This window comes from Astyanax mexicanus, chromosome 3 (assembly GCF_023375975.1).
Source record: "Astyanax mexicanus isolate ESR-SI-001 chromosome 3, AstMex3_surface, whole genome shotgun sequence".
Lineage (NCBI taxonomy): Eukaryota > Metazoa > Chordata > Actinopteri > Characiformes > Acestrorhamphidae > Astyanax > Astyanax mexicanus.
Window position 1 is genome coordinate 36,102,845 of NC_064410.1, and position 24,959 is coordinate 36,127,803.

The 24,959-nt window shown below is 36.6% G+C and overlaps 2 protein-coding genes across 3 annotated transcripts in view; both read right to left on the minus strand.

The window, feature by feature from the left end:
* LOC111190432 (asparagine synthetase [glutamine-hydrolyzing]-like) overlaps window positions 1-23,971 on the minus strand; it is a 146,035-nt gene extending 122,064 nt beyond the window's left edge. The window contains exon 1 of one of the 2 annotated variants that reach the window (XM_049476443.1): window positions 23,891-23,965. The gene's annotated coding sequence lies outside the window, so the exon portion shown is untranslated. Of the gene's footprint in view, window positions 1-23,890 lie in introns of both variants that reach the window. The other variant, XM_049476440.1, reaches the window with a different exon arrangement.
* LOC103025788 (asparagine synthetase [glutamine-hydrolyzing]-like) lies at window positions 10,658-23,971 on the minus strand. The gene is made up of 12 exons (XM_049476445.1): window positions 23,891-23,971; window positions 20,502-20,757; window positions 19,620-19,857; window positions 18,493-18,678; window positions 17,141-17,242; window positions 16,114-16,241; window positions 15,890-16,016; window positions 13,248-13,354; window positions 12,973-13,073; window positions 12,788-12,869; window positions 11,219-11,374; window positions 10,658-10,976 (listed from the first exon to the last, which is right to left on the minus strand). Exons 2-12 carry the CDS (start codon window positions 20,748-20,750, stop codon window positions 10,767-10,769), a joined length of 1,686 nt encoding a protein of 561 aa, XP_049332402.1. The 5' UTR covers window positions 20,751-20,757; window positions 23,891-23,971; the 3' UTR covers window positions 10,658-10,766.
* Window positions 23,972-24,959: the final 988 nt, after the last annotated feature.

Sequence of the window (24,959 nt, forward strand, 5' to 3'; positions counted from 1 at the left end):
AGGTGGTGATGTTACAGGTCCCAGGCCTGAGACCCATAGAGAGATGATAATCCTGAAAAACAGGTTAAAAAGCAAGAGACCAAAACCATGACTGGTGTCCACGAATGCCTCTCTGGTCTGAGGGTTATTTAAACATGTTTTTTCAAGAAATCTCATTTTCTTTTTCTGTTCACAAATCACAGTATAATGTAGGTACAATCAGTCCACAAATATGTATACAAAAAAAAACAACATACAGAAAGATATTTAGCTTTCTCCTCCTATCTGATATCCCCTTCATCCACAAACAGCTTTACAAATGTTTACCATTATTAGAGGTAATTTACCCAATAAAATATACTGTTTATATATATATATACTTTGACACACTCTTGCCTTTACTTGAAATGTACTCTTACTACACATCTTTCACCAAAGACCAAACATTAGAGGTTCACTTGTAAACTAACTAACAGAGAAATGAACAGACAGAGAAACACAACAAATTGCAAAGTCATTCACTGCTAGGATTATTTTACTAGAAAACACATTAATATGCAGTGAAATAGACAACAATTACATTGTTACACTCTGAAAACAGCTTATAACCTCTTAATTTTAAGTATTTTTAAAGTAGCTAACCTAATTAAAACACAATTAACTCAAACAAAACTAATCAGATCGGCCATTTTACACTCAGCTGCCATTTTATACATATATAATATATATATATATATATTATATATTTTATACATTTATCCAATTTACAACTCAATCTAGGTGACTAAATATTGTGGCGGCTCTGGGTTGTGTGTGTGGCCGCCTGCAGGCATGTTTCTGTTCTCCTGTGTGCAAGGATGACAGGGGTGGGGCATCTCCCTTGGGAGGGGTTATGCAGAGAGGGTGGGCACCACTCTGGATCTGCCATCTGGGAGACACACAGCTGGGTTGGTGGCCTTTGGGCTAGTTGAGCTCCGTGGGTTAATGGTATTAAAGGTTATAGCTCTCCTAGTCTTGTTAAAGACTATAAGTGAGTAGCAAGCCGGTTCAATAAAGGAGCTGTTGAGCATTCAGCGTGAGTGTCGCGGGCCTTCCTTCCTCTTCCACGCCACAATATGAAATAATATTATCTAGTAACTTGTTTAAAGTTATTTTAGTGCATTTTGAGTACATAACTCACCTGAAAAACAGGTTAAAAAGCAAGAGACCAAACCATGACTGGTGTCCACGAATGCCTCCCTTGTCTGAGGGGGAAATTATGGCTACCTCAGATAGTCACAGCTTAGTCATAGAATAATCAGCTCTACACTGCCACCTACTGGCAGAACCAAGGAATAACAGATAAATTTAACTTATTAATGTTTAGAATGGAAGCATATTAAAACAATGAGTGTTTTAAGATTTGATTAATTAAATAAAACAAGATTTGATTAATTAATTAAAACAAATATATATTAAATGAAATTAACACAAATGGGACCACACTTTGTGGGTGTTACAGTGACACCTCAGTATTACCCCCCACCTTTCCCAGTGTCAGTGAACCCAGGTAGTAATTAGACCAATCAAGCCCAGCCCTGCTTGTGCACTGGCAGGGCTAACGAATGACGTGTGTAAAGAACGAGCCAGTTCTGTGAGCTCCCAAAGAGCTTCCCAACGTGAAAATTAACAAAGGAGGTTAAAGAACGTCTTTGTTGACTCCTCCCCCAAAACAGCGCACTCAATCATCCACAAACATCGATTCAACACTGCCAATATGCAGTATTTATTCACTATTACACCACAATTGTAATTGTAATCATCAATATTATACATATTCTGAAATTTAAATTACAAAATGATGTACTTTGGCATTAAGAAAATACTCCTAAAGATACATATGACTAAATAAATACTCGAAAATCGAATCTATTTTTTTAACTTTTTTTATAAAACTATTATTGTTTATATATATATATATATATATATATATATATATATATATTATACTAATATTATTAATAGTAATATGGTGAGTAATGTTAATTTATTATTATTATAATTATAAATAATATAAAAATAATATAATAATACATATACGTATGTTATATATATATTAAACCAACAGGAGTATGTTTTATACTTTATACACTCTGTAAAGCTCCAGCTCATCCAAGTCTCATCACCATCTCAGTTGGGTTTAGGTCAGGGGATTGTGAAGGCCATGCACCTTTTGTTTACTACATAATTCCATTTACGTCAATTAATAGTTTTCATGGTTTTAATATTAATCCACAATGTAAAAAAATAAATAAATAAAAACACTGAATGAGACATGTCCAACTTTTGACTGGTATTTATATATTTGCGAGCTGACACACCCCAGAGTTTGCCCAGATGAACGGCCACAATGTTGGTTAGAATCACCTGATTATGGAATTATTTTAAATATTACCTGTACATTCACCGATACCCTTTACAACATGTGTAGGTGTGATTAAAGACACCACAGGTGTCCCCTGCACTGGACCTACAGTACCAGGGATTTTCCCAATAGCATGGAATATATTGTGTTGTGCTGTAATTCCCTGGTTGGTGGGAACTGTAAGTGTGTGTATGGTACAGTAACAGCCAGAATCCACGGACTTGGAGACTTTTGCAGCTTTGCTTAGACCATGAGCATCATCTGCAGGAATCTGGATTTTAATAATTGATGAGTTTGATTGGTCAATTCCAATATACACAGTTAGACTACAAGCCACATACAAAGTTGGCATTATAATATAATATAATATAATATAATATAATATAATATAATATAATATAATATAATATAATAAAACTCATTCACTCACTCATCGTCAACCGCTTTATCCGTTAAGGGTCGCGGGGGGTGGCTGGAGTCTAGCCGGCATCGGGCGGAAGGCAGTATACACCCTGGACAGGCTGCCAATCCATCGCAGGGCAGACAGACAAACACACACTCACACCTGGGGCTATTTTTATCCGACATCCAATTAGCCTGAACAGTCTTTGGACTGTGGACTTGTGGACTGGGGTAGTCACGATATCCTAATTAAACTAATTAGACAAATACATTCTATGACCATGACCAAATAGATCAGTGTAAATTCTTTGCAGTTAGGGTTGGTTTTCCAAAGGGCTGCTTTTAGAACTGCTTAGTCAGCTCTGGGCTGCTGGACAGACTTTTGACTCTGTAATCATAGAACTACAAAGTGCTCCTATACAAACAGCGAAGCTGAAAAAAAAAAAATATTCTGACCTAATTGTGTATATGAACAGACTCAGACTGAACCTCCTGGTGGAATGAAGATGAACAGCCACAATGGATATTTCAAGAAGACATTTTAATTGGTTAGCATAGAAAGCAGACAAAAATCAAGCACAAGAAAACACTTTGTTGAGCATTACGTTTTGAACTTCTGCAAAGATACTGTAGATCTTCTGAACCATACCAAGTAATGAATAAAAGGAGCAGTGAACTACATTCTATCAGCAGCATTTAATTCTCCTTTACAATAGAATAAGCAAACTTGACCTCCAGCCCAGCTATGCAGAAAGGAAAGGCATATTTCTGAATGCTAGTACCTCGTAACATGTTAAACCATAGACTGTATATAGCTGGACAGAGCATCGTCTCTTAAAAGTGAGAGAAGGGTATAGCTGCAGCCTGGAGCACCTCCAAAGGGGAGGAACATACCTCCAAACAGGCGGAGCCTACCTCCAAGTAGGATGGTGCTCGATGGAGCTTGGTGTTACGCGGTATGGTGTTTTTCACGACGTTTTGTGCTTGTAAATAACCCCAAAGGTTAATTAATTAATCTATTTCGTTTATTAAATGTTTATTTATTTTAAAATGCATTTTCTAAGAGTCTAAAAGCATGTTGTGCACATTGCAACCACATTTTATTTATTTAAAACATTTAAACATTTGCCATGCTGTGAATATTTCAAATCATAAAATAGTAAAGATCTAAATAATAAAGGCAGTTGTTTATTCATAGCCAATAATATTATAAATACATACACACTACACGTATTTTATTATATTGACATTTAAGAAATATAAATAATCAATAATTGTTGACTAATATATTTATTGACATCCATGAGCTTTTTAATCACGGAGGACTTTTTTGTGGCATTCGGCAGAGAAATGGAGCTGTGTTGAGTGAGGTCTCCCTGCCTTACGATGTAGACTTTTATATAATATAATATAATATAATATAATATAATGTGATAGTACATTCTATGTAACATTAAATTTGATGTAATAGAATAAAAGTATTAATAATAATCACGGAAGACTTTTATTATGACATTCGCCGGAGCCGTGGTGAGAGAGGTCTTGGTGGACTTCCCACTTGGATGTAAGCCCCTCCCCTTTGGAGCTGTGGACTTCCCATTTGGAGGTAAGCCCCTCCCCTTTGGAGGTGCTCCAGTCTGCAGCAATACATACTTGAAAAGTGAAGCCACCACAGGTCGGGCGCCCCCTGCTGTTCGGCTGCAGATAGCTGTTTTTTTCTAATATACTGTAATTCTACCTCCATTATTTAAATGCAACAGCTAGTGTAACCTCTGCTTATATTGTCAAATTTTTATATCCCCACAGAATTCGGTTTTTAAAACTTTATTCAAAAAAGGTGTGGTTATGGTAAAAGGGCTGCTTATGGGCGGGACCAATAACAGACCCTCAGCTCCGCTCCGCCCCGCTCTGCAGTCTGTGACCGCGAGGCAGCCCTCAGGGGCGGGGTTATTTAAATGAGTAGGCGGTCTCTCCACAGCCTTTCTCCCTCCTCTGGGGCCTCATTTATAAAACTCTGCATAGGTTCTGGAGTGAGAGTGTGCGTACGCACAAAAAACAGGAAATGGCGTACGTCCAAAAAAAATCAGATTTAAAAAAAGTGTGCGTACGCACACCTGAACGCAGTTTCCTCTTTATAAATCACAATCTGCTTATACATGTGCGCAGCTGACCAAGCCTCGTGCTCCGCCTCTGTACCGCCCACATTTACCCATAAAAGGTCCATGCAAATCACCCAATTAATATTTAAATGAGTGATTCCCCATTCATTCTGATCGGGATGATGGAGGAACGCAAAGCAAAGAAGCGAAATTTTAGAGATTGTGAAGTGGAACACCATTATAACAGACAGTGCCTCATTATTTTCTGCCTATTTATAGAGCTGTTATTTTATGCAATTAGTTACAGCTGTTTATGATCGGAATTATCTGCAACTATTACCAGCCCTTAACACTTTCCTCTCTCTTTATTATAGAGTATAATTTGTTGCAATAATAATAATAATAATAATATTATTTACATATACATACATATATATATATATATATATATATATATATATATATATATATATATATATATATATATATATATATATATATATATATATATAGCACCTTTAGATTTTACAACTGTGAGATAAAACAGATAATACAAATAAAACTGAAATAAACTACAAAGTGAAATATACAAGTTAGTGGAAAATTAACACTACATATACATATAATACAGAATAAGATACAGAAATAAATTTAACTATACATTCAGAAAAAAAATATTGAAACAAGTAATGCTTAATCTTCCTTTGTTAATTTTGATTTATGTGGTAACTAATATGCGGAAGGAGCTTGCGCATTTACTTACAATTCCCTACTTTACCACATGATGCCACTAATTCCCGCTCTCTCCGCACACTTTTGAAGGCATACACATGCCTCAAACCTTGCTTAAATGTATGCTCGTTTTCACGCCAAGTATTTCTTTATAAATCACAATTCTTGCGTGAGATGTTGCTTACGCACATTTCTGCCCTCTTTTTATGCATACGCACTCTTTATAAATGAGGCCCCTGGTCTCTACTGCGCAGACTCTGGTCTCTGAATCGCCAAAATGGCGGAAGATTTTGGCTTCATTTTCATTGAATGAATGGGAACGGCGACACGGCGTCCATCTTTATATACAGTCTATGTGTTAAACATTTATACATTTAGCTTGCGCTGGTAGTGCTATAACTGTTAACAGTTTTTCCATTTAATTTAACCACTAGTGCTAAACTTACAGCTCATTTTGTGCCACTGACATTATGATAAAGTAGTAGCATAATATTGCATTTACACATGATTTTCAAAGAGCAATGAGCTTTTAAATATTAAGAACACTTTTGAGAGACTGGACTATACAATTAAAATATCCTGCATAAAATGTAAACAAATAAAAAAGCATCTTTATTATGACAGGTCTACCCAAGACACATTAGTTAAAAAATACAATCTGATCATTTAAACTACTTTGTAAGGTGGCTTTAGATGCATTTAACCCTAATTGTATAGCAGAGTTAACCCACCAGCCTCTCCAAACCCATTAAAAACCCAAACTACTCCCGGTACAACCCGAAACACCAAACATTTGCATATTCTGTCCCAGACAGAAATCAGATTGGATTTGGATAAAAGTAGGATTCAATCCAGATACACTATATTGCCAAAAATAAGCTAATCTTAAGGTCAAATGAAGTTTGAAGGTCTGTAGCGAGTTTTTCTTCACACTGAGAACCACAGCACCTGCTAACCCAGCTGTGACATTTTACATTTCCAAGTGGCAAGTGCTTGGTTTTATACACCTGTGGCCATGGAAGTGATTGGAAAACGGAGTTCAATGATTTGGATGAGTGAACAAATACTTTTGGCAATATAGTTTACTAGTCACATGAAGCGACCAAGTGTAAAAGGGGTCAAAACATCAACATTTTTTGTGACTGACTGATTTTGAACAACTCATACATCAATAAGAAAATTGCATATTTATGTGCATAGCAATACACTGGCAGTAAAAAAAGCTCAGTCATCAGTCATCAGTCATACACTGATGTTTAGCAGCTCTGCTAAAGATATGATGACATATCCATAGACATGATCCACCAAAAAGGCAATGTGAAATATTGCACGCCCATAAAAGGGTCGGCGGAGGAGTGAGGAAGTTCAGGAGGAAAATCAAGGGAACCCCATGACCAGAAGAAGTAAACACAGGTGAGAGATTGAGCTGTAGAAATAAAAAATAAACAGTAAAGAAGCTGTGTGGAAAGCAGTAAAGAAAAAAAAAAAAGATTTTTTTTTTTTTTAAATAAAAAGTATTTAAGCAATCATTCTAAACTGCCAGTGTACTTATTAGAGGCAATTTTAGGCAAAGTGGCATTTGTTACATTCAACAATCATATCCTTACAGTATTAGCATTACAATTAGCCATAAAGCTAGTAGAAGAGCAATAGGGGTTATACAGCTTTTTTTTTTTGCATGCCTTCTATACACACCATATCAGTTTTGTTTTTGTTTTACATAAATCTGTACTAGTTCATCTAAAAAATCATAATATAGTATTTTCATATCACACTTTACTTTAGTAATTCAGTTGAAAATATGAAACATTTTATGTAGATGTGTTACACAGTGATCTATTTTAAGTGTTTATTTATTTTATTGTTGTTGATTGCGGATTACATCCAATGAAATCCCAAAAGTCAGTATCTCAGAAATTATTACACCAATTGGTATTGGTCTTATATAATATTGGTGCCAAGAAAATGAATGGAAAATGAAATCAGCATTTCCATAAAAGTTGTCAGCACAGGGAAACATGAAGTGCTGTAAGATTTTGTGGGAAAACACTGCACTGACTTTAGACTTGATAAAACATAGTGGATCAACACCAGCAGATGACATGTCTCTCCAAACCATCACCGATTGTGGAAACTTCACACTAGACCTCAAGCAGCTTGGACTGTGTGCCTCTCCACTCTTCCTCCAGACTCTGATTCCTTGCTTTACAAATATAAAATGCAAAATTTACTGATGATCAGTGATGGTTTGGAGAGACATGTCATCTGCTGGTGTTGGTCCACCATGTTACACCAAGTCCAAAATCAGTGCAGTGTTTTCCCCAGAAAATCTTACAGCAGTTCATGTTTCCTTTGCTGACAACTTTTATGGACATGCAGATTTCATTTTCCAGCAGGACTTGGCACACTGCAGAAAGTTCCAATTGGTCTTAAATAATATTCTAATTTTCTGAGACACAGATTCTTGGGGTTTTCATTGGCTGTAAGCCATAATAATAAATTTTCAACTGAATTACTGAAATACAGTGAGATGCACCAATACATCTGAAATGTACAATAACACCTTTTAAATGATACAAAGATGAATCAGAAGAACTCACACACATAGATTAAAATAATCAAAGTTTTTCTTTTTTTTTCACTTGTAGTGTATTATTAGTCCGTTTAAACAAATATTTATATGTTTCCCATAAAACAGGATGAAATCCCACTGATTCAAAAACACCAATTGCAATATTAAATGCTTAAGCTTCAGAACATTTAGAACATAGTTTTCGACACTGAGGCAGTTTCCCAGACAGGATCTAAGCCTATTTATGAACTTCACAACATTTTAAATGGAGATTCGAATGAGTTAAGCCTTCTTTAGGCTAGCTGTATTCTCACATAAGGCGTTCTTTTATTCTGTAAAATGAATAATTGTCTGTGGCAAAGGACTGTATGCTACAGAAGTGGCAGACGTAAACATATGTTAAAATATTTCTTTGCTAAAGAGGTTCCTAAAAAACACAATCTGCATATTCTGTGTTTCCTGAGCAAACACACTCGATTTAACCAGCATGTTACCAAGGTCATTATAAGTTAAAATGTGGTGAAGCTAAAAACAACTGACAAAGGAGTTCCACTTAGACAATGGCTGACACCTAAATGGATCCCTTCTACCTTATTAGAGTTGCGCTTTAAAGCCTTGTCCCCCATAGCACACGTGGGAAAGGAGCACTATAAACAAATTGATTTGCACAAAAAAAAATCCAGACGTTATCAACCTTTACCAGAACTAGCCTGAGTTGAATATCTGAAATGGAAGGAATAAGTATAATAAATATAAGGAAACACAGTCAGCTCTAGTTTGTTGCTTATGTAAAACGTGGATATGGAGTGAGAGTTCTTAACTCTTGGGCTGAGAGTCCATTCGGTCGGCGAAACGGTAGCGAGTCCGGAACCACAACAGAACAGAGGCAGGCTGGACGGTGAATATCATCAGAAGCACTTTAATTTGAGTTCGACTGGGAGACTACTGCGTGCGTGCTGCGGTCTGGCGTACTGAAAAAACTTACTGCTTTGCCCGGCGAGCAGTGCGTACTCACCCCAATCCAGTACGTACTGCTTAAGTACGCGATTTCGGACGCAGCCCAAGTTTAGCTGCCGGTTAGAAAGGCTGTGTACACCACACACACACACACACACACACACACACTGCTCTCTCTCCTCCGACTAGTGTTGCCAACTCCTCCGTAAGGAAAGTAGCTATTGGCTGTCCTAAATGCAGCTAAATTAAGTAATTGCCCAAGTTGCATAATACATGTTTTTAGAGCTGTTAATGATTAAGGTTGTGGGAGAGAAAAATGAGTAAAAATCACCCTAAATATGTTAGAAATGTTACAAATGAAATCTAACTCTGCTTTTTAAATATACAGTCACTTCTCAAAATAACTATAAGAGCGGCAGTTAGCCAGAACTGTTATTCTAAGTTTTTAGTTTTTTTTTTTTTTAGTTTTCTTTATTTTCAAGCCTATTATAGACAAACTGTTCCATGATGAGCCAGCTAGCTAGATTTTTTAAGCTTTTTATAAAGAGGCAGACACTGTGGAGGGGGTGAGTGACAGGCTACGTGGTGAATGAGGTGAGACTGTGGACTGAGACTGTATGAAGTAAGTTCAGTGATTTATTTTCGTGTCCCATTGGGCTCAGTCAGCGCTAAAGTCGCTAAAGGGCCTGAAAAGTCGCTAAATATAGCGACAAAGTCGCCGAGTTGGCAACACTGCCTCCGACTCCAATCTCCTTCTCTCTTACTCTCACAAACACACCCACACACCTAAATAGCTTAACTCGCCCTCTAGAGGCTACATAGCTTCCTATAGTTCTGTGCATGTACGATATATAACATTTTAACATTTACGTACTACAAATATTATTAATTGCTCTTACACTTTTGAAGCATTTCATTTATATTGGACGTTAGACGTTGCTGCTGGGAATGACTTCATCCAAGTTGTCTGTGCTCCAGTTACACATTTTCGCACTATAAGGCACACTTAAAATCCTTTATTTTTTCCAAAATTGTCGGTTGTGTTTGATCAATAAAATACTAAAAATATTTAAAATGAATAAAAAATAATTAATATTAAATAAAAACTAATTTAAAACACAATCAAAGGCTATCTAATAGTGCGCAGAATAATATCTCTTTCAGTTAGTTTCAGTTTCAAATAATTGAAACAGCTCCCCAAAACCTCAACCTATACTTTATATTTGACAATATAATGATATCGTCCATCGGCACAACCCTACCCTACCACACTCAATCTACTTTGCTTTGGTAAATTAAAGATGGCCTCAGAAAAACAATGAGAGAAAAAACAAATCTTAATTAGCAATAGTTGTTTTTAATGTCAATAAACATTTAGGTTGTTTAAAAAGTTTAAAGTTTAAGATGGAAACCTTTCTCCTGATGTTACTCCGCATCCTCATTAGACTTGTTATACTAATAAGAAGTCTTTATAGGAACGTCGTACCAAGAACCGACCTGACTTGCAGCCTACACTTTGGAACGCAGCTGTTTTTTATTGACATGACAAAAATCATGAAAAACGAACAATACAATGTTGTAAAATTGTTCTGCGTTCAGTCTGCTGACTAAATCTGCCTGGTTACTGGTCCTTTTCTGGTTTGTAGATGGACAGGGTTCTGGCAGAGGGGTCAGTAGCTTTAATCCAGCGGGGCATCCAGTAGTGGGTGGTCCATTCACAGCACCCGGGGTAATGCTTCTCAAACAGCTGGCGGATGAAGAGGCCTTCTTTGGTAGTAGGGGGGTTATAAGGGAACTGCTTTTTGGCCTTCTGTAACTGTGAGTCATTTATCTTCATTAATTGGTAGGAGGAAGAAAGGTAGGAGGGAAGAAGAAGGAAAGAAAAGTAGTAAAAGAAAAGTTAAGCCAAGAAACGTTATTACTGTCATTTGATTAATTAAATAAGCATTTTCATTTCACTTATAGAATAGTATCATGCATTACGCATATAAGTGTATGTGTGTATGATGTATGCGTTTGTGTGCATGATTTTTATTTTGTTATGTATCTGTGAGTGTGTACGTGAGTGCGTACCTTAGATTCAATGTTCTCCTGGAGGAAGGAATACCAGGACTTCTTTGTAGAGGTCATTCCATCACTGAAAGCCTCTTTACGTCTCCACAGTATCTCATCTGGAATCAGATCCAGCCCACTGAATGCTTCCCTCAGAAGATGCTTCTCCACACCATCCTGTTTCAATCAAGAATGTTAATTAATAGCATCATTAGAACAGATCTACATTTGTCATGTTTAATGTTACAATTAACAGGTTTATATCCTTAAGTTTATATCCTGTCATGGGATGTTACCGATGTTTCAGAATAATATAAATTATTAAGTAACAATTGTGAACTCAGTAACTTCTACAACTGAATCAGCAATTTCTATGGCTTAATTTGGAGTAGTTACTTTTTCACATTTCTTTACAACTTCATAGATTACTTCTATGAATTACTCAGTAACTACTATAAAATATTCAGTAAAAAACACAGTAATTCATAGTAGATTTGGAGCAATCAGTAAATATTAATACCTATTCAGTATATTTTTTTATTTATTCAATATTTTATATGTATTTTTTAGTATTCAGTATCAACTATGAATTATTAATCTGTTAGAAATTATTCACTAGCTACTGTGAATTATCCAATATATGTTCTAAATAATAATTTCTTGTACTACAACCTATTCAATATATTTTGAAAAGTATTCTGTTTTCTATTAATGATTCTCTATTTTATGTGAATTATTCAGTATTTTCTCAACTTTTTGCAGTATCAGCTAGGCCCGTCACAATAATCAAATATTTGGACACACCTTAAATTCAGTGGTTTTCCATTATTATTTTTTCTGCATTGTAGATAAATAATAGTCATCTTAACTATAAAGATAAACACATGGAATAATTTAGTAAGCAAAATAAGTGATATATAAAACATATGCAGTTTTCTGGTTTATTTTTCAGATTCTAGATGACAGCTTTGCACATAAGTTTTATGAGTTAGTCATCTGGTATGGCTTTCAGTTAACAGCTGTGCTGAGCTTGTCAGGAGTTAATTACTTGAATTTCTTCTTAATGTGTTTGAGAGCATCAGTTGTGTTGTGAAGAGGTAGAGTTGGTATACAGTAAATAGAGCAACTCAACTCAGTAAAGAAAAAATACTGTAAGAAATTAAAGTTCAGTCAATATTAAAACATTAAAGATCTTTACAATTTTAAGAACTCAAGTCTTCCCAACTGCATACAAAAAAACAATCAAAAACAGTATGATGAAACTGGCTTTCATCAGGCCAGTTTCACTATTCTGTCTCAGAAACAGAACAGCATGTCTGGTTAAAAGTCTCCGCTTAAATAAACACAACAGCAATATTGTGATCTGCAAAAATGATCATTTAATGTTGATAGGTCGAGAAAGTAATTATCATGGCATGCCTAGTATCTCTATGAATTATTAAATATCTTACAAAAACTACTAAAGCTACTAATATCTAATAAAATCTAGTCAGTAACTAATTTAAATTTGTCCTTAATATTTCCACTTTTAACCTTATAGTGTTTTTTACTGATTATTTTATAGATTATTATTATTATTTTTTTTTTTACCTTAGGTGCCCTCATCTCCTCAGGCAGGGAAAGATAGTAAGCAGTGAACCTGTGGTCCAGGAAAGGCACTCTCAGCTCCAGTCTAATGAGACACGATGTGAAAGAACATTCAGTAACTAGAGCAAAGTCATGTTTAAAAAATAAATATATAAGATGTAGTAGGATAATCACAGGTTTTTCCTCACCCGTGTGCAGCTGTAGTTCTATCTGCTCTCAGAACATCAAACATATACAGCTCCTTCAGCAGACGCACACTGTCCTCTGCACCGGCCTTCGGTGATGGAGCCTAGACCAAGAAACACAACTTTATTTTCTCTCAGCTTCAGTAGAAAAGCATACATACTCTGCATACACACTGTTGACTATGTGAAGGTGAAGAAAAATACTTATTTAAAATATTAAATACAATAAGCTGGTTATAGGTTATTCAATATGACTGAAAAGCTCAAATAAGCAGTACCTTATGAAAGTAGATGTAGCCCTGTGTGAGTTCATCAGATCCTTCACCGGAAAAGATCACCACACTGTCCGTCTTCTCACGGATATACTTAGAAACCAGATACATTCCTACAGCACACAAAGAGAAAAAAAAACTTCCATGACTCTCTACATATTGCAATGGCAACACCTAGTGGCTAAAAAACAGCCACCTGTCATTATGAAGATTCACATTTTAAAAGCCCAAAATCATGGAAAAAATATATATATTTTGCCTGATAGATTTGATATATTGTGAAAACTGAAGGGTGAATGGATTGTAACACAGTCCATATAGTTAATATATGGAAAATGCAGAATAGCTGCAGAAGCAAGCTATTACAAATTCATTCCAACCTGACATCTAGCACATTCAATTACATATATTTACCTATTTATGCCACATTAACAAGTTCACAATAAAATTATAAAGAGTATTCCATTCTTTGAAATGAGGCATACCAGATATTTTACCTAAATACATTAACAAACAAGGAACATTTTTATTTAGTTCATTGTTTTATTTGCACTATAAGGCTCACTTAAAATACTTTAATATTCCCAAAAATCATCGGTGCACCTTGTATGAATGTTAACAGTCAGGTTGTAAGGAGAAGTAAGTAACTGCAGCCGGCTAGCACTGCTGAAGCAGCATTAGCATTACCCGCTAAACATGCTAAGTAACTGAAGTATTTACCATGTTGAAACAAGCTACGTGTTTCAGACCACAATCGCCCTGGCTTACCGTAACAGTTAGGGTTCCTCAGTGCTAATCTGCTAATTTAAGCTTACTGTAAAACGGAAGTGCATTACTCACCCAAATAAACAGTTTTCAGGAGAGAAATCTGTGTAGATTATCCTCCAGTGCTTTCTGACTTTTTATTAAGTTTTTATTTCTTTGTTTTTTTTTAGAATTACAGAATTGTTTATTTAGTTTAGCTTAGCTTAGCTTAGCTTAACCGGTCTCCCCACCAAGCCGTGAGACCTGCTGAATTAGCATTTTTCATGCAAGGAGGGGGAGTTAAGTTCCAGGCGAGGTGATAGGTAAACCTATTTCTGGTTTGGAGCACCGCTATGAAAATGGATGGGTTTTATTATCCCTCATCTTTTTCTGCACTTTAGGCAGGATGATGTTGCCAAAACTGTCGGACACTTATCGAGGAACAAACAAGAGAAACTCAATAAGGGTTATAAGTTATTTCTCAAGCAGTTTGTTTTTTATTATAAAGGTAAATTGCTCCAGTTCTGTAGTTTAGGTTAGCCAAGTTAGCGTCTTAGCTCTGTGCTCACTTAACCTTCTATCATTTTATCTTATTGTTAAATAGAGCATATAATTTAATATACTATTTTAGGTGCCTGCAATTATTGTGCCAAAAGCACAAAAAGGACAAGCAGCCTCCAGTGCTAGACAGAGTAACAGCCATCAAACTGGGCAGCTTTCATTTCTTTTCAGTTAAAGAAACGATGCGCAAAACAATCCAGAGCCGACTCAGCAGTTTTAAGAGCAGTCTTTTGGAAACCCATTCTCTCTAATTCCATGGAATTTGAAGGTTCACACTTTATCCTCACTGAATAATTCCCCACATATTCTGGGTTCTTTGTACCCTGTTAATCAAAAGTGTGGGCAACCCATCATGTTAAAACCCTTTTGAGCCAGCAGAATTTAATTCATACACTAAACTGTATGTACAAAAGTGCTGGGACATCTACACATTTTATCTACCCATATAATAATATAATACCCATCTACACCTACAGAAAACTCAGTACGATGTGACAGTTGATGGTGAAATGTCTGCGCAAGAAAGTTCACCAATTAATTGCAATAATAGCATCCTGTGTCAGTACCACACTGACATTCAGTGAATGCCCCATTCACACAATTGTTTATACAGGCAGACTACATGGTTAGTTTTTTGTGTTTTTTTACACCTATTGTATGGCCCCATACTTGTGTATATTACTGAAAAGTTACTTTATTTCAATAATGCTGTTCAAAATGTGAAAATCACATAATATAGACATTACACGCAGAGGGATCTATTTAAAGTGTTTAATTATTTTATTGTTGATGATTTACTGATAGTCAGTGATGGTTTAGAGAGCCATGTCATCTGCTGTCAGGAGACATGTCAACTATCAGGAGATTTTATAGCACTTCATGCTTCCAACTGTCTTTGCAATATGTTACTTTACAATATGTGCAATGCCCTGGTAAGTGCAGTTCATCCACTTACCAATTTTTAGAGCCGCTGTAAAACGCAAAATACACCGGAGATCCTAAGTAAACCTATATAACCATGTCACACACAGAGGTGGGTAGTCCAGTAAAAAGAAGAGACTTATTGAATTTCGCAAAGAACAAGAAAAACTGGATTTTAGTGGAGAGACACCTTTAAAAAAAAATACCTACATCATAGACCATTTTCTAGAACCTGACAGAGCCCAGGCAACGTTGTCCAATTCTTGGACCAACCCCCGGCTTCAGGTCGGACATCTGGTCAGCTCGGGCAGAGCATATAAACTCTGCTGTAATGGCTGCCATGGAGGGGCATATACAACACTAGCACTAATTTCATGGCCCAAACTGCTGTATGAACCAACCCATGACTTTTATGTACTCACCAACAGAAGCGCGTACTGTGGTGATGTCGTAACTCTCCAGATGGACGATGACTTCCTCTACAGCCTTGATAGCCTCCTCTGGGGTAAAGTTCACCTCATGGTGTTCGCTGCCTATGTGTGCTGCTACCTACAAAACAAGAACATCATTCACAACCGTTTAATCTAAAGCACTTTCAACTGCAGGACAGGCAGAAATTCGTCTTTGCTGATTATTCAGCAGTGACCTTGCGCGCAGCAGCGATATCTGGACTGTCTTCCGCTCCGATAGCAAATGTCTGAATGGGGTACTGCAACTCCTGCTCCTTGGACAGCTTGACAAGTGTGGCAGCCACCAGGCTAGAATCAAGTCCACCTGCAGAGTAGAGTGGAGTGCAGGGGGGTTGTTTGGTGTCAATGCTTTAGTTGCTGTTGCTGCAATGGTCTCAAACTCATTTTATCTGGGGGCCGCTGGAGGTAGAGTCTGGGTGAGGCTGAGCCACATCAGGACAAGGACTCTGCGAACCCATTCTGCCATGCCAGGTGTTCTGTCGAGTTATGCTATCCCATCGATACATGCTCCCTAAAGACACTGTGCGTCCGCTAACCTACATTTATTTTATTATATCTCGTGGTTTTTTTTTTTATAATTCTGTTTTCTAGTATTTTTGTGCATTCAACAACCTGGAATCACTGTCAGTACACTGTCAGTGTAATGGCAATTAATAATAATAATAATAATAATAATACAGATTTTAATAAACTCTTACTACCATAACTTAACCCTGATAGTGATTTAGGCTGTCCAAAAATAGAACGTGTACTTCTACTGGAAACATGTTTAATATTGTGCTTCTTTTGTATTTTTACCTTTAAATATACACTAGGGTTGCACGGTTTGACAGGGTAGCACAACTTGAAAGAACACTGGATCTCTCAGCTCGCTGTGTGGGCATATCTGTGACGTTTTGAATTCAAATGAAGCAACAGATGTAGTCAATCATAAGTTTTAGATTTTACATTTTGAATCAACCTCACTGTGATCTATAGTTCTATAGTTTTTATTTTCTGCTGTTTTTAGCTTCTCCTCCGTGGTTTGAAGGCAGCTGTTCTGTGTATGTGAAGTAGAAGCCTGCTGTTCTCTGATTGGCTGGACGCAAATATCGTTCTGCGGGCCGCAAATGGCCTGTGGGCTTGGAGTTTGAGACCCCTGCTCTACAGTATATTCAACAGCATATGAGAGTACATAAAGTAGAATTTAAACAAAAATTTTACCTGAGAGGAGGCAGCCAATTCTTCTGTGGGCCATCAGCCGCTTTCTCACAGCGTTTTCAAACAGGATTCTGATGTTGCTCTTCACTGTCTCTAGAGCAAAACCTATATAAAACACAAAGTATTTAGCCAGTCTATATGGTGATACTTAAGGCAAAATCAGTCTGGTCTGTTTTTATCACATAGATGCAAAGTTTAGGCCCAATCCCGTTTCACCCCTTGGCCACCTTCCACTACCCCCCTTTTTTCGTTCTTTTTTTTCCATAGTGTAACCCTTCCCCTTGAAACTGAGTAACAAGGGAAGGCGTGAAATCCTCCACTCTAAGAATTGGGACAACCCTTCAAGCACCTTATACGTCATCAGGATAGCTAATGTTCTGTAGCTTAGCTCCTGGTTAACTAGTTAGCATCCTCAGAAAGTAGTCAGATGCAGGAGAAATTAATTATTTTTGTCTAATCGGGACACCCCTACCCCTTACCAAGTGGTGAAATGGAATTGGGCCTTAATCTTATACTGGTTTTCTGGTCGGTTACAATCTATGGACCACAAATGGATTTCGCACCACCTTTTGGATTTACACCTTACTTAATTTGTTTTTTTACCATAAAAGTATCACATACTCAAGTTGTGGTACTGAAGCCCAGCAGACCAAACTAGCTAATAGTTTTGTGATTTTAATTGAAAAATCTCAATTCAAAATTCTGTTTAGTCCAGGACTTTCATTTATTTACAGTAAGCTTAGATTTCCAGATTCCCAGCAGCATTAGCATTAGCAGCTAACTGCTAGCCATGGTTGGTGCTAGTAAATACCCCGACATGGCTACATTGAGTAACCCGAAGTGTTCTGGTAAGACAGGTGGAGCGGTTCGTCCCACGTAGCTTGTTTTAACACGGTAAAAGTGCAAGCTACAGTCCGATATACCTGCCTTTAAGTGGCAAAAGAGCTTGCAGTTAGCGGCCAATGCTAATGCTACTCCAGCAGTGCTAGCTGAGTTAGCAGCAGGCTACAGGCCAATAATACTCACCACTGAACGGTGAAAGAGCTAGCGCTTAGAGAAGTTAGCGACTAATGCTAATGCTGCTCCAGATTTGGTGCTGGAGAACTAAACTGAAACTCCTGTATAAGGCTGTACCTTAGCGGAGGGGCTTTACTGCTCCTTACAAGATGACTGGTAAAATTCATACATAAGATGCACAGCCAATTTTTGGGAAAATTAAAGGATTTTAAGTGCACCTTCTAGTGTCTTATAGTTTTTACATACATTTTGTTACATTCATTTATTGCTTTAAGTTAGCTTTCAGGTACATAATCTCTAACACTACATTTGTGTGGTCTGTGATATATGTGAGGTACCTTTGCCAAGCTGCTCAGCATCATCATATTCAGCATGTTTGGGCTCTTCTGTGCAGCAATGAAAACGTTCCAGCTGAACAGACTCCACCTTTCCATTCAGCTTCAGATTAAACTCCTCAAAGTGGCCTGGCGGGAAGGGCGTGATCTTTACTGGTTCAGACATGGAGTGTGTGATCTGTGTTAGGCCTGAAGACGAAAAAATGAGAACAGATTCACAAACAATAAGCATCACGGTTACATATCAATTTACACAAGGTACATAGATCCTGCTTAACTATCTATCTATCTTAGTGAACATAGTAATTTAATTCTATATATATTTAGTGTAAAAACTAGATTACTTACTGTTTTTTACATCTGCAAGATATTTGCACAAATATTTCCAAGTATTAAAATATCCCTAGTATAAGTGTTGATAGCAGACAGCTAAAACAACCAAAAATACTATATAAAAGTAGCTTAATCTCAATCCCTTAAATTAACTATACATATTTTTAAACAAGTTTATTTGACCTAATAAGGTAGAGCCTCCAGTAATAGCAGCCTGACAGAGGACATTTTGCACCAGATGTTGAATATGGAAACCAGAGTTTCTACTGGTGGGCTACAGTCACATGATTTACTAAGCAGGGCTAATGCGAATATTAAGTATGTTCAGAGTCTTCTATTTTCACTTAGTCTAAATAAACTGTCTGAAACTAGAAAATGGTTAGTTATTTAACATAATGCAGTGTTATCTCGCTAAATAAAACTGCTGATACACCACCCGGATCTGTAAACTTTCTAGTATGATTAAAAGCTTACATATAAGTTTACATATTAATCCAGTTCCTTAATTTGTTAAGGCTGACAGAACGAAAAAAAAAAAGGTTCTAAATTTCTGTCAATAACACAAATTCAATCAAGAAAAAACTACAGCTGTGACAGTAGGTGGTTCTAATGATATGTTAGAAATTCTGATAAAATCTTAAAATTTCAAAATGCAATACTTCTGGATGTGAACTAATTTTAGAAAAGTTTTCTTGTACAATTATTTCTAGAGAAAACTGTCAGCTCATCCCTGCAGTGAACACACTGTAAAAGCTCTCCAGTTAAAATGATTTAGATCCTAAAATAATTTCCAGTACCTTTGGCCTCTGAGCAGACAGCGAGGAAGCCATCATCAGTCAGCAGCTTGAACATGGGCCTCACACCGTACGTGTCCCTTCCCAAGAAAATTTTCCTATTGGCCGTGTCCAGCAGGATGAAGGCAAACACGCCGTCCAACAGTGAGCTCATCTTTTCAATGCCAAAACGATCGTACAGGTGAAGCAGGATCTCCCCGTCCATTCTGGTCTGATAGTCAAACTCAAACTTCTCTTTAAGCTGTAAAAAATATAAATACATTCTAGGCTCCATGTTTGCAATCTCAAAAATGACCATACTTTTCGTGCACCGTATTATATGACACACTATTAACGATTATACAACAGTAAGTTCTGACCTCACTTTCTGATTGGGTGAGAAGTGTTCTAGCCGTGATGATATTCGTGGTAACATCACAGCCTTCTCACACTAAACTGGTACACCGAACACCGAGTAATGGCGTTTATACACAGTACAGTTTTGAGTCATTGCCTCCACCGGCACCAACAGCAGCGTTAGTTTAGCACAGGCTAGCGCTCAGACGCGGCACACTTGCCAGCAGCGCTGACTGAAGGAAAATCGCTAGGCTAATGTCGTCTTACAGCCAGAACAAGCATGGAAGAAATCTACACATTTTAAAATATTTTAACATATGAAGCATCATATATAAACATACAAGTTTCATTAGGATTGCCTAATTGTATTTGTGCAAACATATTAATTATTTATCTTTTTGTATGTTTACTTTAAATGTATGTGTTTTTTTCCATTGCATTATCTTCGCATTATATATAGGCAAACAGATCATTTACTCATTACTGTAGTTTTTGTAAGATAAATTACTCTTTATTGTAGAATAAATGATATCACTAAACTACACGTACCAGTTTGTAGTTGTAAATTTCGCCGTTGTAGCAGAGCCAGAGGTAGGGGAACTTCTTCACTCTAAGGGGCTGCATACCATACAGCTGATCCACAATGGCCAACCGGTGGAAACCGAAGCAGCAGTTGGTGAAAGCGTTGACATTCTCAAAGCGAAAAGCATCAGGACCTCGATGTGCGATCTTCATAGCGTTGGTGCACTGAATCGCCAGGCACTCATCGCTCCCAAATAACGCCCATATACCACACATTTTGCTTCTGGAGAGAGAAAAGACGGGATATTTTCCCCTGAATAGTGTCTTACAGCAATTAAAGTTTCAGATATATTGACTTTAATATCACATAACAACCCTCATTCCAGTTTTGATATACAAAATATATATATACTGTATACAAAATAGATTAATTTGCAAAATATAGTGATTTAAAGACAATTTAAATGTGGTCAAAACACACCTAATTTAATTGGGTAAATTTATTCAGATTTGTGAAAATATAAAAATATAAAAAGCGGAAATGTTGTGCCTTAGATCTAAAATGTTTGCTTTGCTAACAGGTATAGTTTAAAAGCTTACTAAACTAGTGAGTTTGCATGATCAAACTCCTTGAAGCACAATCAATAATACAGGACCTTCCTGCTGCCTCTTTTTAAGAAATTCTGTGTATTTGTCTCAAGATATCTGTAGTTGATGGTGGGTGAAACACGTATTGTTACCATCTTTAATCTCACTTTCATTACACTCCATGTCGAACCTCTTTGGTCAGTTTCTTTACCTTTGGCAATATCCAAAATTACCCCATCAGTCCTAGAATTTACACCCTTGACCTTCTGCTTGCTGGCTTACTTCTCTTACCTCTATGTTACCAGATGCCAAACATCAAACTGTTATACACAGAGAACCTGTAACTAGTTTAGAACTAGCTGATCATGGTTAGAAATTGCTGGTCAGGTCAAAATGAACTGCCAAACAACTTTGTACTTGTTTTCTATTCAGCTGTTTTAGCTAACACATCTGTCTTTATTGGATTACCATTAGAATGAATTGCACAATTGTTATCTCCAGCATGCACACAAGGTGTCAGCTGTCACAAGTAGCCAAAAATTAGTCACAGAGCTAGATAATGTGTAATGAGAAACCTTGCTGACAGAGGGGGTTGGTATTAAATATATTGCAATACTGTAAGCAAAGCCATACAGTGCTGTGAAAAAAAATGTTTTTGTTTTTTTAATCATATTTACATTTGTTAGATTAACAGAGATAACCTAAATAACTATAAAAGGCAGTGTTTCAATGATGATTTCATTTATTTAGCGAACAAAAATCCATCCAAACCTACTTGACCACATATTCCGTGCAATATTTCTCTATAGTTTAAGTTATGTGTATTGTTATTAAGTGTATTGTGTATAGTGTTTATACTGTAAAGCTATCTGTATGTCTATTTTATATTATATTATATTTTATTATTATTATATTTTATTATTCTTGTACATTTTGTTCTCTTCGCATTGATGGGAATCTGCACCCACGTTTTTCACTCATGTACACCTGTACTCTGTGATGTGACAATAAAATCTTGAATCTTGATCCTATCTGAAAAACTATTTGCTCCCTAAATCGGATAACTTTGTTGTGACAGTTGTGTTGGAGATAACTGGCAATTAGTTTTCCACATCTCTGTGAAGGAATTTTGGCCCACTCATCGTTGCAGAATTGTTTTAATTCAGACACATTGGAGGGTTTTCCATCATAAGGCACCTATATAAGATCATTTGACTTTGACTAGGCAATTCCAAAACCTTAATTTCTTAATTTTTAAACCTTTTTTTATTTTGCCATTTCAAGGTAGATCTGCTGGTGTGCTTCGGGTCATTGTCCTCCTGCACAACCCAAGTACATCTGAGCTTAAGTTCACGAACTGATGGAGAAACATTCTCCTTTATGATTTCCTGGTAAACAGCTGATTTGATGGTTCCATCAATTACAGCAAGCAAAGCAGCTCGAGACCATCACCATGTTTGACTTTCAGTATGTTGTTCTTTTTCTGAAATTATGTGTTAGTTTTACACCGGATGTAACAGGATACAGACATTCCAAAAAGTTCTATTTCTTTTTCATCATAGGGCCAGGTTTGTTTGGATAGCTATTTTCACCTTGACAAAAGAAATCATTTTTAAAAAACGCTTTTTATATTTACTCAGGTTATCTTTGTTTGATATTAAAATGATTTGCACAACTCAGCAAGCTGGTGGGTGAGGTTTAAACACAACACAAAATGAACCATTGACTAACAACAATCTGTACATTTAAACTAATAATTAAAAATCATACTTGTATTTTTGAAAATTATTATTGCAAACCAATATATAGCAATACTTAAGGATATACTGGAACTTGATAATTCCAACCCATTTGTTAAAAAAAACACATGCAAAAGTTTAAAAACATTTGATACAGTATGTTTTATTTCTTACCAATGTTAAATTCAGCAATTAAGTAGAAATTGTCCTGTTAACAAAACAAACAATAAAAAAATCAAACATGTAATTTGTCACCATTTGTAGCAATATAGCTGGGCTTAGTATGCTAAGGTTTCATTTAAATATTAAATAGTATAATTTTTTAGTGCTTTAACAAACTGAAAATGACTAGATACACTGCTCCTGAAAAGATAAATACTCCATACTATATACAGCTCTGGAAAAACCAAGATACCACTTTAAAATGCTGAGTTTTTTATTTTACCATATTAAAAACTGGTAACTGAAGCAGTCTCTTAATTTTTATATTTCTATTTTGTATATATCTATCCAGTAACACACTACTTAGGGGACTACGGTCGATTTGGGACGCACCCAGGTCCTTTACCACTGCTGCTGATGCAATTTGTAATCGAGTTACAAACACGTGTTCAACCCACAGCATGTTCAGACTTTATTAAGATACATCATTACCTGTCTTTTTAAAGTAAATAATACAAAAGTAAAGTGTTTAAGGGCGCGGCAGTAAATTGCTTTAGCTTTTTTACGTTTTTTTACGCTTGAAGTAAAGAAACACACCAACTTACCTATCTTCTCATTAAACTCAGTATCAGTAAAGAACGTTACTGATCTGTCCACACAGGTCTGAGCACAGAGCGCACAGTTCAGGATGATGAAATATGAAGGATGGAGATGAAGGTGTTAGAGTTACATAAAGGTGCTAGCCAAATTTCGGGTTTATAGGCAAGTCTAAAATCATATCGAGATCTGAACCTGAAAATCTGAGATCATCTCCACTATAAATCAGAATGAGGAACAGCTAAAGGTAAACAGGTAAACAGCTAAAAGCTAAAGCTAAAGGTCGTGAATAAACGAGTTTAAAGAGTTTCAGGTTTCAGGTTCTCTTACCTTCTGACAGGAGCGGCTGAGGGTGTAACTCTACAGGAGGACTGCAGGGCACTGTGACAGCAGTGATGCAGCGTTAACCACGCCGGCTGATGATGTCACTACCCGATTCCCTGCCCGCATGCGCACTGCAAACTGAGCAGGGGCACTGATGTATGAGGAGAAGCTGAGGGCTGTTCGCTTCAGCAGCTCCTCGTCCTGCTCGTTGGGTTCCGGGGCTGTCTGCGGCTCCAGCTATTTTTCTTGAATTTCCTTAATAAATTGATGTATTTTGCAGTGTTTAAACATTTGATAATGTTTAATAATGCTATTGATGGTCTTTGCAACTGCACTTGAGGATACTTTCTTGATAGTTCTTTTCTAAAGTATTTTTTGTTTGTTTACTTGAGTAGTTTTGCCATAATATGGGTTAGAACATTACTTAAATATGGCTATTCACTGTAAGTTATACCAACCAACTCTAGCTCTTCACAACTTTACAACTGATGCTCTCCAACAGATTAAGAGGACAGGAAATTAACTCAAGTAATTCACTTTTGACAAGTTCAGCACAGCTGTTAACTGAAAGTTATTCCTGGTGACTCTACCTCATAAAGCTGATTGAAGAAATCCAGCCAAGGTGTGCAAAACAGTCAAAATCTAAAATATATTCTGGCTTGTTTAACACTTTTTTGTTGACCTAATGGTTTTATATGTGTTTATGTATAATTTGGATGACTTTAGCATTAATGTACACTGCAGAAAGATATAAATAATGAAGGTTCAAACTTTTGTCTGGTACGGGTAAAATCTGGAAATACTTTCTTCCTGACCTCCTTTAGTTTACAGTGATGGGAGGAGTGCTGCTTCATATTAAAGAAAGCACATGACACTGCTGGCAGAATTCCTCACCTCCTCTCCAGCGCTGGCTCGGCTGTATGAGGAGAAGCTGAGGGCTGTTCTCTTCAGCAGCTCCTCGTCCTGCTCGTTGGGTTCCGGGGCTGTCTGCGGCTCCAGCTATTTTTCTTGAATTTCCTTAATAAATTGATGTATTTCGCCAAACAAAAAAAAAGTGAAACGAAACTTTTCTATA